Raw genomic sequence first — 14807 nt, 5'->3', positions numbered from 1 at the left:
CAGGTTGTCTTTCCTTTAATTCACAGGATATCACCAAACAACCTTAATCATTGAAGACTTTATAGGTCAGCAGCACTAATGATCCTGTGAGTCTGTCTGCTGCGGCAGTGCTGCATCAGGAACACTGACCTCCATCAGTTCTGCTTTTTGGGCCTCTCATTTGAATTCTACAAGGCTTGCTTGATTGAGTCCTTGAGTGCCTGTTACTTCCCTCTTATCTAAAGAGATTTAACATGCCCCGTCTCTCCCTTTACTTTCTGCTTTGCTGAGTGCATGGTCAATAAATTGAACTCCAGGCTACAGAAACTCAGAGGTTTAAAGTACGAATGTCTTCTGCCTCCACTTCATAGTAATCAATGTTCAGGACTTGATAGTATTGGCAACATTATGCCTTTCCCTTGTTACCTCGAGAAGGTTTCATTCTGTTTCTCAAATGGCACTCTAGAGCTGTCTGTCCTCCAGTTGGAAATCCAAGTAAATACTTTGCCTCAAACAAACCTCACTGCTGCGGTGTAATACACAAAAATTAATATTATACTTTAACATCCTTGACAATGTGATGTAATCCCACAGTTAAGGGATAGTTCACCAAAACTATCTGCATTTGCATTACTCACCCTCATGCTGTTAAAACCCATATGACACTCATTCTTATGTGGAACACAAAATTATTTCCTCCATTACCATTCACTTCACTTTCACTGTTTGGGGGAAAAATATGCAATCAAAGTGAATGTGAGTGAGGCTGTCATTCTACCTAAAAGAAAGTCGTACAGGTTTGGAAAAACATGAGGGCATGTAAACGATAACAGACTGTAATGAGGTTTAAGGAATGAGGAAGCAGGAAACGGTGATTCCAACTCAGGAATGTCACTTATTTTATTAACAAAATAACCACAATCGCTTAAAGTCCAATGGTGAAGCTTCAGTTCAAACAATCAAAAGGTTGAAAACTCAGCAGCGGCCAACACACAAGCAGCTTCTCAGCTGGGCTCTCACTCTCTCGACTGCCGCTGTCTCCTCTCCTTAAAAGCCCCAATCACTCCACTGAAACACAAGACAGGTGTTAAGCACAGGTGGAAATCATTCACCACTCATCTCCCCTGCTTTACTCTCCACAGCTCGGCCATGCCTCCACCTCCACATACCCCCACTGCCCGACTCAGACTGGGGAACCGTCCGGCCTGCCACCCCCCTCGCTCAGAGAGAGAAAATCAGCCACAGCCATCTGCGCCCCCAGCCTGTGGACCAGCTCGAATTAAAGGGCTTCAATAGCCAATCATTTGTACAGCTCACGTAGTGTACGTGACACGAAAATAGTACCTTGATCTCGGGAGATGATTCTGAAGAGTGCCTCTGATGAGGTCCACACCAATTCTTTTGAAGGGGACATCGATCAAAGGAAGTGGGCGCAAAAACGCTCTTGGGGTGACCGGCAGATTCACCAGCTGGCATTCACGGTATGCCGCACGTTACCTGCAAACATCTCCGTGAATGCCCAGCCAATAGAAACGGGCCATTAGATGGTTGTGTTTTTTCTTGCCCTAAGTGACCCGCCATCGGATTATGATGTTCGATATAAAAAAAAAATGGGTTGGATCCTCTTTTCTCTGAGCGTCCTGCGTCACTTGATACAACCTATTGTTTATAATAGAAAAGTACGGATATACGAGTGCAATGTCTGGATGGAAGCAATAACCATCAATCATTTTCACTTGATCAAAGGCGTGCCTAAGGGTCTCGTCTGTCTGCTCCAGAGGGAAATCCCCAGCAGGGAATTCTCTAAGGGCTGGGGAAGCCAGGACTTCCCCCTCCCTTGTGTCATCCTGACTCGGAGCTGACACCGACAGCCCCAGCTCCGCCTCCCCAGCCAGCTAATTGCAAACCACACACCGAGACACTTTGATGCAGGACCCATTCGCACGTAATCTCCCCAATAATGACTGAAATGCCAGCCAATTCGTACCCAAAAACAGCAGAATCGTAACCACCGTCTCTACTCAATATTTTTGCCCCTGAAATTGAATAGCCACGGGCACTAAGGGACATTTGTGAACGTCCTCATGCACACACCTCACCTTCACCCTACGTGCTGCATCCAAAGACTCCCGTTGAACCAAGCATTGGTGAATCGAGGTTTGATTACAACCTGAATCCACCAAGGCTCTGTATGTACCCCCTCGAATACTCGCAGGTATCTGGTATGTCCCTGCTCGGTCGGGGGCAGTATGCAGCGTGTCGGGGACCCGGATCAAAACGCCCACAGCCATCACCGAACATTGGTCCCCGCAGCACCAGCACAGAGGTGTCATGGTCCTCCGCTAGCAGCCACATCCAGCAGGCATCCCGGAGCTGCTGGGTGAAAGCGAATGGGCGGATGAATTCCCTGTAGGTCAGCACCCAGAAGTGCTGACGATGTTGCTCGGGGTTCCAGCCAACCCACTGTAGGATGGCGCACTTCAGATCCGGGTACTCCAGCAGATTAGCCACCAGCAGTTGTTGGGCCACGAGCAGAGCCTCCTCTGACAAAAGCGGCAGCAGGCGAACCACCCACTGCGTCTGTGGCCAGCCCGACCCCGCAGCGATCCGCTCACAGCTCGGTGAAGGCTTCGGGGTCGTCCTGGGGATCCATCTTGGCCAGGGTGATCTGAGGTGGGTGTCCCGTAGCCGGTGTCACTTCTGGAGTACCACGCAGCAGTAAACTCTGGAACACCCGATGGTCCACCGCCTGGGCTTGCAGAGCTCCTCGAAACATTGCTCCTGTTCCACTCGAGGCTCCAGGAGGGCCTGGTGTTGAGTCTGGAGGATGCCAGCGAGGGTCTTGATGATGTCTGCCAACGACGAGTACTTCATGATGACGGATCTTCCTCTCATGGTTTTAGGCACCAGTGTAATTAGGTTCAAGAAATGAGGCGGGAGACGGCGATTCCAACTCAGGAATGTAAGGAATGTTTTTTTTATTAACAAAATAAACACATTTGCTTACGCAACGGTGAAGCTTCAGTTCAAACACACAAAAGGTTACAAAACACGGCAGCGGCCAACACACAAGCAGCTTCTCAGCTAGGCTCTCTCTCTCGACTGCCGCTGTCTCCTCTCCTTAAAAGCCCCAATCAATCCTCACTGAAACACACGACAGGTGTTAAGCACAGGTGGAAATCATTCACCACTCATCTCCCCTGCTTTACTCTCCACAGCTCGGCCATGCCTCCACCTCCACATAACGCCACTGCCCGACTCAGACTGGGGAACCGAAATCATTCACCACTCATCTCCCCTGCTTCACTCTCCACGGCACGGCGCTCGGCCACGTCTCTGCCTCCACACAGACATTTTCTGTGAATTATCCCTTTAATCTGTTTGACTCGTGTAGTAGCTTATAAATATAACAGTTGTATTCATTTCCATTGTAGACATTTGGCCAAATTTCTTTGTATATTCACCTGATTGTTGCCAAAACCAGTTCTCCAGCTCAAATTGTTCTGGACTGGTGTAAGCTTTTTTTGGATGCCATCTTGCTTTTTAATTCCCATTGTTAAACACATGAGTCTTATTATACTTCGGAGAGAAGGGAACATCATTTGTCTTGTTTTTGTTTTGTTTTGTATTTTTTTGTATTTTGTTTTTTTTTTTATTAGATTTGTCTTGTATGTCAGCATATTATGGTTTTAATCCAGCTAATAAGGGACCTGTAAAATTTCAAGGATATTTTCTGATCTGCAAGCTCTGTTGGTTCAGCCTGAAAACAAACACTTAACACTTATTTTCACAAAGGCATCCGGTGTCAGTGTATCAAAGCTTCATTATCGCAAATGCTTGCAAGCATGCATGATCACACTGATATGACACTGATATGAATATTCTGTCAAAACAGATGTCAGTTTTCAGTAGATTGTGCAATTAAATGCTATATTTTGTTGAAACTTTGCTTAGTATAGATAAGGGCTTTACCCTGTGAAAATTAATATCAGGATTAAGCCTTCAAGTATTTGTGCTCCTTGTAGTCTGTACAATTCCTCTCATCTCTTTTAGAACAAGTTTGAATTTCCAAAATACAACACTTAAGGTATCAACGAGTGCATTTACATCACACTAATTCTCTGCAAACTACAAAAAAAATCGTGCCATCACAGATGTGTATAACTTTCTTCAGCAGAACACAAAGAAAGATATTTAGAAGAATATCTCGGCTCTGCTGGTCCATACAATGCAAGTGAATGGGTGCCAAAATGTTAAAGCTCCAAAATGCACATAAGGGCAACATTAAAATAATCCATACGACTCTAGTGGTTAAATCCACAGATTCTGAAGCGATATGACGTGTGGGTGAGAAACGGATCAATGTCTTTTTTCCTTCTCTTTCACTTTCTCCTGTTTTTGGTGATTCACATTCTTCGTGCATATCGCCCCTACTGGGCAGGGAGAAGAATTTATGGAATAAAAAAAAAAAGACTTAAATATCGATCAGTTTCTCACCCACACCTATCATCTCGTGTCTGAACACATGGATTTAACCACTGGACGCATATGGATTACTTTTATGCTCCCTTTATGTGGATTTTGGAGCTTCACAATTTTGGCTCCAATTCACTTGCATTGTATGAAACTACAGAGCTTAAATATTATTCTAAAAATCTTCATTTGAGTTCTACAGAAGAAAGAAAGTCTTACACAACTGGGATGCCAGGAGCATAAGTAAATTAAGAATTTTCATTTTTTGGTGAATTATCCCTTTAAGAAAAACAGTGTTTACATAAGACTTGGAATCATCGGATATTCTCTGCTTTTGATGTTAAAATGTGAACAGTCATGCACACAAAACTTGCACACATTGAATAAACCGATAAGAACGCAGGTAAAGGTGAAATCAGAATAACTTGCAAAAATATACGTGTACTGCATAAACCTTTTATGACCTTAGCCCGATAATAGGGCTGGTCAAGGATTTTCCAAGATCATATCACATTTTGGCCATCTGTCCTGGAAAAATGTAATTCCATTTCAGAATGCAAAATGTCCAGAAATTAGAATTTCTTTTCTTTTTTTTTTTCTTTTTTTAATGCATTCACCCATATCTGCACTTGTTTATATGTAGCCTACACTATTCAAGGAGAAGACACTGATTAAACATGTTTTCCTGAACTGCTCTTAAATTGTCCTTCCAAAGTCCTGTTCATTTTAGTGATTTTTGTTTTTTGTTTTTTTGAGACTATTCAATTCTCATGCAATTCTAAAGCTCTCCTAAACCGTCCTCTCATATGAAGCATTTATTTATGTGAGTCGGTATGTTTGCATGATTCATATAGATGAACTGTATTTATGGACAATTCATTTGAGTTTCACTCCATAAAATTTCACGTCTTTTTATTTGTTGCAGAAAATGCAGGTAAATGCAGCTGTTCTGGTGTATTTGTTCAAATGCTGTTTAATTCTGAAAGTGATATACTGTATTTAAAACACATAATGCTTCAATGTATTTAAAGGCAGGCCCAGACGGAATCTGCATGCCCAGAACTGCACAGAATTGAGACACATGTCGTTCATAAAAGCTTTACGCATTCCCATCAATTGCATAGTTTATTAAATATGTTGGCTGGTTTCATAATTTCATTTTAGCTGTCAATAAGAATATAGTACTCTCAGCTCTATTTAACACATTTGACTTCAAATCTCTTCTACATAATTCCGTAGATTTACCCTCAGAATCTGTGCGGAAAATGCAAAAAAAAAAAAAAAAAGTCTGCATATTCCATCTGGGCCTGGATATAGGCCCTATTGTTAATGGCTTGTAGTGTGATCTTTCACATTGTCAGCTTATTAAGCATAACTGGTGTAAGATCATGCATTTAAACACTCAATGATTGTATGCGTAAACTTGAAAAAAAGGTTTGTTCCCCTAATATTTTGGTGAAAATGAAATGTAAAGTGCTTGCCTCCAATAATAACAGCCTGGGGTGGCCTTTTTGTCTGCTTGGCCTAGAATTAAATGATATTTTTAGGCTATTGATCTGCGAGTCCTGACCTTAGTGCCATGCAGCACAAGGGCTAATGAGGGAGTGGCACATTTGCGACCCCCAGCTGTAGACACAGCATCAGCCAACTGATTCAAATGCATTTAGCTGCTTCCCTGCGATGAGAAGGATTTGTTAGGGTGAATGAAGAGCTTGTTTGCATTTTACTTTGAATGTCAGTACAGCGAGTCATCTTGGAGTTTCTCTGTTCCTGATGTTCATTCCCTGTATAGCATAACGCTGTGGTTTCCACCACACACATCCTGCTGTTGCCACTGAGTGTGACCGGATATGGAGTATATTTGGACCAAATCTTTCCATGTTTCTTTTGAGCAGTTTTAAATGGAAAGTTCACCCTAAAAATCTATATTCTGCCATCCATTACACACCTTTGTTATTTCACATCTGCTTGACTTACTTTCTTCCAAGGAACACAGAAGGAGATATTTAGCAGGATTCCAAGCTGCTCTTTTCCATACAATGACAGCGGACTGGAAAAAAAGGACAACTTTTGTGACTATTCACTTTCATTGTATGAATTCATTGTCCTGGATACTCTGCCAAATATCCCATTTTGTGTTCCACATGAAAACATAATGTCATACAGGTCTGGAACTCCATAAGTCAGGTGAAAAATTAAGAAAGATATTTCACCTAAACATTAAAATCCTCAGCAACAATTCACTTTCATTTTATGGCAAAAAGATGCGACAAAAGTAAATGGTGACTGAAGTTAACATTCTGCCTTACATCTTTTCTATGCAGGAGAGGAACATGTACGGTTTTAGAATGGCATAAGGGTAAGTAAATAATGTTGGAGTTTTTGGTGCACTGTTCCTCTAAGGTCCATTTTTGATTGTACATAGAATGTATACGTCACATTATTTATCAAATTTCAATTTCAAGAGTGCTAAAAATTCACATTCTGATCACAGATCGTGCTTGTGTTGTCATGTTTGTGGATTGTGACAGATACAAGGGAGAAAGATTGCAGATTCAGTTAAAGGCCAGTGAATGTGACTTTTGTCCCAGAGGAGCTGGTACAGCCTGGGCCCAATTCCACCAGCCAATTATTCCCTCCTTACACTGCCTGCTGTAAGCCCTCCTACAGGCAGCTGTCCGTCCTGGCGCCCAGTGACTAAATTTGACAAAAATAGGAAATCTCTGTAGAGCGCTGTTTGTAATTTAATCCAAAAGGTGTTTCTTTTTTGAACCGAGTTTAACACAGTCTGTGTAATGCGAGCTTGGCCGCTGCAAATGGAATGGTAATTGCTTTTCGCTTCCCATATATGTGAAAAGGACACATGAATCATCTCCAGAGAGGGATGGTTTTCAAAACCATCATCGCTGGATGTGTTTTTTTTTTCCCCTGCTCCCATCCTCAGTCACCACCATCACTCACCTTGACAGAGAAGTCATTAAATTGGTGATGTTGAATTCCTTTTACTGTTTTGTCAGGTTCACTTATTCCTTCAACCTTGAAATCTTCTTTCTTTCCCCACAAAAGCAGCTCTATTACTGAGAGAAGAGGTCTTAATTTTCATGAATTTCAAATCATTCCAGCACACACATTCTGAAAAATTAGTGTCAGCGGTTACATTTTCAATAGACATTATGGTTTATGCAGGTCGTTTAAGCATGTTAAAAAATACATTAGAACCTGCATCTGTAATGCAGAAAATGTAAAGAAATATGTATGCAGAATGGTGGGAGTGATATTCCTACTTCATGCCTGAGATAGCAATACAATCGCCTTCTTATTTATAGCTTTTCTCTGTGGAAACAGTATTATAGCCATACCACATTACAGCAGTTCATCTTCCATGAAAAGCTGATTCATAATATGAAATAAAGCTGCATACTCAAATTAATGTCCCTTGCATTAAAACATAACTCATTATGTATATGACCATTTGTTTTCCACTCTTTGCTTAAAGGGTTAGTTCACCCAAAAAGGAAACTTGTGTCATTATTTACTCACCCTCAAGTCATTCAGAACTTATTTGTTGTTATTTTTCCGTGTAATGTAAAAATGTAGAAGAATCTTCACGCAACTGTATATAAAAAGTTCAAATTGACCACATCTGTTAAACTCCAAAATATACAAAAAAAAAAAAACACCAAGATACTAAAAGTTGTCCATATGACTATTTCAAGTCTGCTGGAGCCATACAACAGTGCTGTGTGAGGAACAGAAAGAAATGTAAATCATTATTCACTGATAATCTACCCCTCCAGTGAGCTGTTAACGCAAGTAACGCTGCAACCAGATCATTGAATCAGTGGGTTGAACTCGAGAACTGGATCAGTATGATTCAAGAACAAATCATTTAGTCTGATTTGTCAACCATACCAACCGGTTCATTCTAAAGAATGATTTGTTTACAACTCGGACTGATTCAGTTCTGTAGTTCAACTCACTGACTCAGTGATCCAGGCGCAGCAGGAAAAATAACAGTATTTGGGCTTGGAACAACATGAGGGTGAATAAATAATGGCAGAATTTTCATTTTTAAAACAATAATTCATACAGGGTTCTCTGCTGCTCTAGAAAACCAGAGTTGGGGCTGATGTCCCTGTTCAACCGGACAGCGATGATGGTGTCTGTTAGGTTGAGGTTCTCACACATCATGAGGAAGGCCAAAACCAAAGCTCCAGAGTGACTTACTCCCATTGCACAGTGAACCAGCACTTTACCTGAAGCACACAAAGAGCCATTCAACTTATTCTACATTACTGTCATGGGTTAAAATTTACATATTCACTTATTAAAATCACTAGTGCCTGCTGACTTTGCTCTACTTCATTTATTCTTTTGTTTGGTCTCTGCTTATTTTAGTACTTATGCAATCATTGACTAAATTATCCAGTAGGAGGTCAAGTAAGTCAGACTTGCCATTTTGAGAGAGCGCAGCTTTAATGAAAGACGCAGTGGAGCTGAAATACTGGCTCAAATCAAACAGTGGGTGATCTGAAGTCTCTACTCCACAGTAAGATATACTCATGTCTGCGTAGAAGTCAGCACCTGTGTTGATGCGATGTGGCCCATCGGCACAATTTACAATATGAGAGATGCCCAGATCAGCACGGAGTCCTTTATCACGACCCGATGACATGAAATGAATAGCTATTTTAACGTACAGTTAAAAAAAACTATTTGGACACATCAGTCACGATTAAAATGAATCTCATTGCATTAGATACAAAACATCAAACCAAGTGGCATCTGCAAACAATTGATGCTAGGCCTTTTCTCAGAACTTACTTTTCTTAGCTATTTTTGCAATTTCCTTTAATCTACTGGTCCCAGGGTGATTTTAAGTTGTTGTATGAAGTCAGTTCCCCTGAAGTTCACACAGGTGACCTAGCAGAGTAACTACAGAAGTAGTTACTCACATTAATTATCGACATGTTTCATAAAGTTTGACAAATAGAAATAGTCAAAGTACTTTTTGTCTTACTTTTAAAATAATGTCTATTGTTTTTTAATTGGAATTTTTCTTTTTTGTGAAATGTTTTGAAAAGTGCATTTGTGCTTTAGCAAAGTCTTTCTAGCCAGTCAGTCCACTGGCAGTTATCTTTTTAACCCTCTCGGGCAGCTATTTTTCTATTTAAACAAGTGGCATGCAAGAGCAGCTCAGATGTATTTGAATGGGGAAAGACTGAAATCTCAAAAATGTTTTTTCTGGATTACGATCAAATAACATATTTCAAATCAGCCGTAAAATCTGACAACACTAGTATCGTAATAAAAAAAAATCACATCTGCATTCTTGAGTTGATTGACAGGCGATGTCTCCATCTAAAAGGTGATTAGCTCTTTTACCTGTAAGGCGGGACTTCCTTTCTGCATCCGTTAACCTTTGGGCATTCCAGTTTCTCCCATTCATTTGAATAGAATTGGCCTGTCTCTGCTAAATAGTTTCTTGCTATAGTTCTTAAGAATAAATGCTTGGTTTCATATTTTGTGATATAATGCAAAGACATTCATACATTTTAAGTGTGGCTTAAGTGTCCAAATCATTTGTGGGGACACTGTATGTCAACATGTTTTTGATTACATCGTTTACATGCATAGATGTATCAGTAAAGGCATAGTGCTTGTACAAATAGGAAAAATCTTACAAATTGTGAATACTTAAAACATGATCGTTCAATACTTGCTCTTCTCCTATGAAGAGCAAGTATCTGACTGTGCCAGATGTGACTGACAAAAAGGCTATCTGTTAGCACCAGACACTGCAGTTCACATCTAGATGGCATCTCATACACTACCTGCAGATGAGAGGCCTGTGATTTGTTTTCAGGACCCTTTCTGTTTATAAAAAGTAATCCTTTGAATTAACGATATGGCATTATATTCAAAGTTAATTCATATTGTGAGTCGAAAGAGTAATGCATGTTTTCGTGGAAGTGTTTATTCTTAGTAATATTTTTACACATATTAGTCTGATCTTTTGCGCTCTGTAGTCCATTTTGCCTTCATAGCCACAAATGGGAAATTAAGTGTATGTTAACAAGATACCACATACTGTAATTCCCACTAAGCTCTGTGATTTATTTCAGTGTTTCCCAAACTGTGTCGTATGTACCCCCACAGCCCCATTAGTACCCCTGCATTCAACACCAAACCAGAAATGTTTTCCTTTAAACTCATATTACTCATATTATACATGAAATAGTTTACAGTGATCATTAATATTGTCAAAGTGGCCATAATTGTTTGTCCCCATTCACTTTTTAAACTAAAAGCCATCAATACTGTCCAACCATCAAAACTCACAGACTCACCATGTAATTTCCTCTCTATTTAATGAGACAACTGAGCTTGTTTGTCTGTCATAAGTTTTAACAGTTCTTGGGGGCCATAGAGAAACTTTATCCAGAAAAGCCTTGTTAACGGCAAATTTATTCATAAATGAAATCCAGTTGGAATGTTTAACAAAATTCATTTGCACTTTGATAACACGTATAAAATATAACACACTAGCTCATACACCATCATTGGTACAAAATTTTAATGAGAAAATATGACTTACTTGTAACAAAGACCTAAAGGTTTAACAAAGCGAGTACTAAAAAAGTACACATACCCCTGGTTGGGAATCACTGATTTAGGCCTATTTGATTGCAACAAGAAAACTTTCAGAGGGAACAAATTGATAAGATTTTTTGGTCTGTTCCACTGGATTGACGATTTGAAGATATTGTTGGTTGACCACCAATTTTAAAACAAATATCCATGGGTCATGGCATGGGTAGAAACTGTAAATATGTTGGAACATATGAGACCCATTAGAAAGTCACTACAGGGGAGCGACCCTTAAGACATTTAGCCATGCATGGCTCTTCCACCTTGCCAGGATAAAGAGCAAGCCACAGCCGTTTCATTTCACTCCAGTAAAAAAGCCAAACATGCTTACTGGCTCATTTCGGTCGAGTTCAAAGTATGTCTCATCTGGAAGACATTTTAAAAACTGCCATTTATTTTGCGATCCTGCTGCCCTTTGGAAGTTATTTACAATTTATGGGGAAACCCTTCATATTTGCCTTCTGATACCCTCTTTGCCACTGCAAAACAAGGCGTATTAGCAAATAAAATCAGGCCCAACAGAACTGAGACAAAGCCATGGGGGAGAAGGCCCTTCAGGGACATGCCTTTGAAATGGGATTTATCACATTGCTACCAAGTTTTCAGTTACAATTTGTAAGCTTCCAGTTTTTTAGTTCCTCTCTCGGACGAGGCTCATGTCAAGATGTCAAGGCTGGTTAAGAAAGCCAGGATTAGGACAGATGTCCCTGTGCTGGTGTACAGCTTTAATGACATCCATTAAAGTCAGATCCTCACAGATCATGAGAAAGGCCAACACCAGGGTGGCTGAGCGACTCACTCACTCACTTCAGACAGTGGACAAACACTCTTCCTGAAGAACAGAGTGCAAGACATTCAGCTTAAAGCCTTGGACTAGTAGTGGGTAATGTTTACAAAACATCTAGAGTTCTGGCAAACTTACCGCAAATTCGCCACTTGTTATTTTCACATGCAAATGAGCTTGCGATTTACGGCAAATGTTTGCTAGAAGTTTGCAGCTCTTCACCGGTAGTGAACCTGCAGCAAACCTTTGGCGACAATGAAGAGTTTGTTTTGAGTGGTGAATTTGTGGTAAGTTTGCAGCAAGTTTGTGGCAAATCTAGATTTTTTTTAAGGGTGGTGATGTGCTTTTAATTTAAGGGTTTTATTTAAAACCTTAAAAAGAAGAAGAATATGATTAATTTCTATACATGTCAGATATATACATGTAAGCAGTATGAAATATTGGAGATTATTTAAAGGTGAAGTGTGTAATTTCTATGCTTCTAGAGACAACAAATGGAATAGAAAAATGATCACTGTTTTCAGATTTCCTGAAAACTCCCCAATTTTGCATTGTTTGGACAAACCGATTGCCCAGCCTCAAACACCATTGCTTAAGCAAAAGTCGCCATGTCAGGCTGGTCGGGAGACTCAAAGATACGATTTTGATAGTGCCACTGCCCCACCTGTTTACACTTTTCAAGGATAGCTTACTTATTGTTTCTCTACATATTAACATAACAAAATTACATTTTTGTGATCATTAAAAAATGTTGATGAGGAATGCTATATTTCCTGATGCGTAATTCACCATTTTTTAACAATGCAGCTCGTATGAATCTTGCTGCTGGATAGAAATATACACTTATGAAATCTGAGGAATTATAAGCCTCCACTTCATAGTAATCCATAATCGTGTCTCTGTAAAAGAGAGGTCCACTGTTGACATGAGGGGGTCCACTAGCAGCATTCACAATGTGTGTGATCTACATACTGTACAGCATTAGCTTGTCTCTTGCCGCAACCCTGAGAACAAAAAAACACAAAGAATATCACAAGTACTATACATTATTAAGAGCCATGATGGAGAGTTATATTCGTAAACCTTAAATGCCCCACAATACATCACATTGATAGGCACCTTTTATTTACTAAATGCATACCGGTATACTGTACAATGTGAGAGTGAATATGATCTCTCATTGATTGTTTGATGACATTTAGGATGTCTTGCTGTGTTGTGGTTGGCTTCTTACATGTGACACTGCACCTTTACAATGTATATTCCTCTGTGGGTGCAGCCTGTTGCACTGTGTATGTGTATCCTGAATGGCAGACTTACTGCCTAATATGCACTCATTGCCAATGTACACATTAGGCCACACTTGGTTGACATGTCCAGTGGGCCGTCTGCCAGCCAACAGGAAATTCTGCATTTCAACAATGGATGGTGTTTTATAGCCACACAACTCCATGAGAGACATTCTGGACAGTAAAAGAAAAAAGGGCCAGACTCAGTATCCTGCAGCATTAAAAGTGATTTGATTTGATTTTGATATTTGGTGGCGGTGACTTTGCCAAGTATGACATGCATTTTGGAACACCGTTCCTATCAAACAAGCATAGTCCTAATCCTATAGCTAACCGTAACTCTAATTAGTAATTACCCTCTAAAACCAGAGGGAAAATATAGGTTGATGAGAATGTTGTTGAAGTTCCAACTTCAGTCCTAAACCTAATCGCAACCACAACCCCAGCCCTAACCTTAACCTTAACCTAACACAACCTAACATAACCTAACCTAACATAACCCTAACCTAAAACATATTTGGTTGATAGGAATGTTGTTTTAGCATTATTAAGGATGTTGATTCAGCAACATCACTTAAACCTTCTAGTCATTGTTCATTCATTGATGCCTCACTGCAGCCTTTTTAGCATGGTTGTCCATGAGTGGAGCAGAAACAAATTAAGCGTATAACAATTTTTTAAGATAAAAATTGCAGTAAGACTTTACGGGATCTTGTAATGACATGATGCCAATATGACACCACAAGGCACATTGCCATTGTGTATATCATTCTAATAGGCTTGTCATGCAGTTTAAACACATTCTCCATCCCTGTTTATTTCAAAAGGCCCATCAAACTATTAAGTCAACCTGAGGCCATTGCTTGTGAAGTCTTATGGTTGCTAAGAGCCTGAGAGTGCACTGACACACCACTCCAGCTCTTAACATCATGTGAATACTGAGGGCTTTTTTATGGCATATCATTCCACTTAGGATTCATTGGCTGTTGTGACAAATGTGTTTAGAGCTTAGGCATGGAAAGGAAAAACAGCAATGCCAGAGCTGTGAGCAATTCCCACAGGTTAGCTTCCATAATAGCTGTCTGAAACACCAAAATGTTACCTTCTAAAAGCCTCTAAAATTTCTCCTCCTTTTGTGAACTTACATTTTTGCTGCCAGTGTCACTTTCTTTCCTTGTTCTCAAATTGCTTGCTCTTCTTTCCTTGGTCAAGGATGTTGTCGACAGCCAGTCCACAGATATGCCTCTGAAGGCTGTTTCTTTTTTTAAATGGTGTATAATTATAAACCTCCCTGGATACAAAGAGCTCTTCCAGGTCTTAGTCATGTTTGCTTTAAAAAACCTTCTAAGCACCGTCTTACCCTAGACAATAATATTAAGGTTTTGAACATTTTCTGATCTTGAATGTGCACATATTGTGCATATCTTGGTTAGATCACAAGTGTTGTAAATCACTCCTGCAGTGGAGCTGAAGGTAAAGGTGGGTCATCAGTAGCTTTCATTGCATTCATCCATCTTTATCATGAGTCATTGTGTGGGCTAATGCACATAATCTCAAGAGGTCTCATTCACATGAAGCCAGCCGTTAGGTTAAACACTCTTCAAATCCAGATGTTCCTTTCACTTGCCTCG

The 14807-nt window shown here is 40.1% G+C and overlaps 1 protein-coding gene and 1 pseudogene across 1 annotated transcript; both read right to left on the bottom strand.

The window, feature by feature from the left end:
• Positions 1–8523: 8523 nt before the first annotated feature.
• LOC127413777 (dual specificity protein phosphatase 13-like) lies at positions 8524–9127 on the bottom strand. Its single transcript, XM_051651207.1, has 2 exons — positions 8908–9127; positions 8524–8708 (listed from the first exon to the last, which is right to left on the bottom strand). Exons 1-2 carry the CDS (start codon positions 9125–9127, stop codon positions 8524–8526), a joined length of 405 nt encoding a protein of 134 aa, XP_051507167.1.
• A 2582-nt stretch (positions 9128–11709) lies between these two features.
• On the bottom strand, positions 11710–13349 carry LOC127413580 (dual specificity protein phosphatase 13-like; annotated as a pseudogene).
• Positions 13350–14807: the final 1458 nt, after the last annotated feature.

This window comes from Myxocyprinus asiaticus, chromosome 23 (genome assembly GCF_019703515.2).
Source record: "Myxocyprinus asiaticus isolate MX2 ecotype Aquarium Trade chromosome 23, UBuf_Myxa_2, whole genome shotgun sequence".
NCBI classification, from domain to species: Eukaryota; Metazoa; Chordata; class Actinopteri; order Cypriniformes; family Catostomidae; genus Myxocyprinus; species Myxocyprinus asiaticus.
Note: the sequence above shows the minus strand (reverse complement) of the source record. Positions and strands in the feature narration are given on the sequence as shown.

Bases quoted from the DNA above. Each gene is read 5' to 3' on its own strand.
- LOC127413777 (XM_051651207.1), bottom strand. From the start codon at position 9,127: ATGTCATCGGGTCGTGATAAAGGACTCCGTGCTGATCTGGGCATCTCT. The intron at 8,709-8,907 runs GCAAGTCTGACT...TGTGTGCTTCAG, and splicing joins AGCTGCGCTCTCTCAAAATG to GTAAAGTGCTGGTTCACTGT.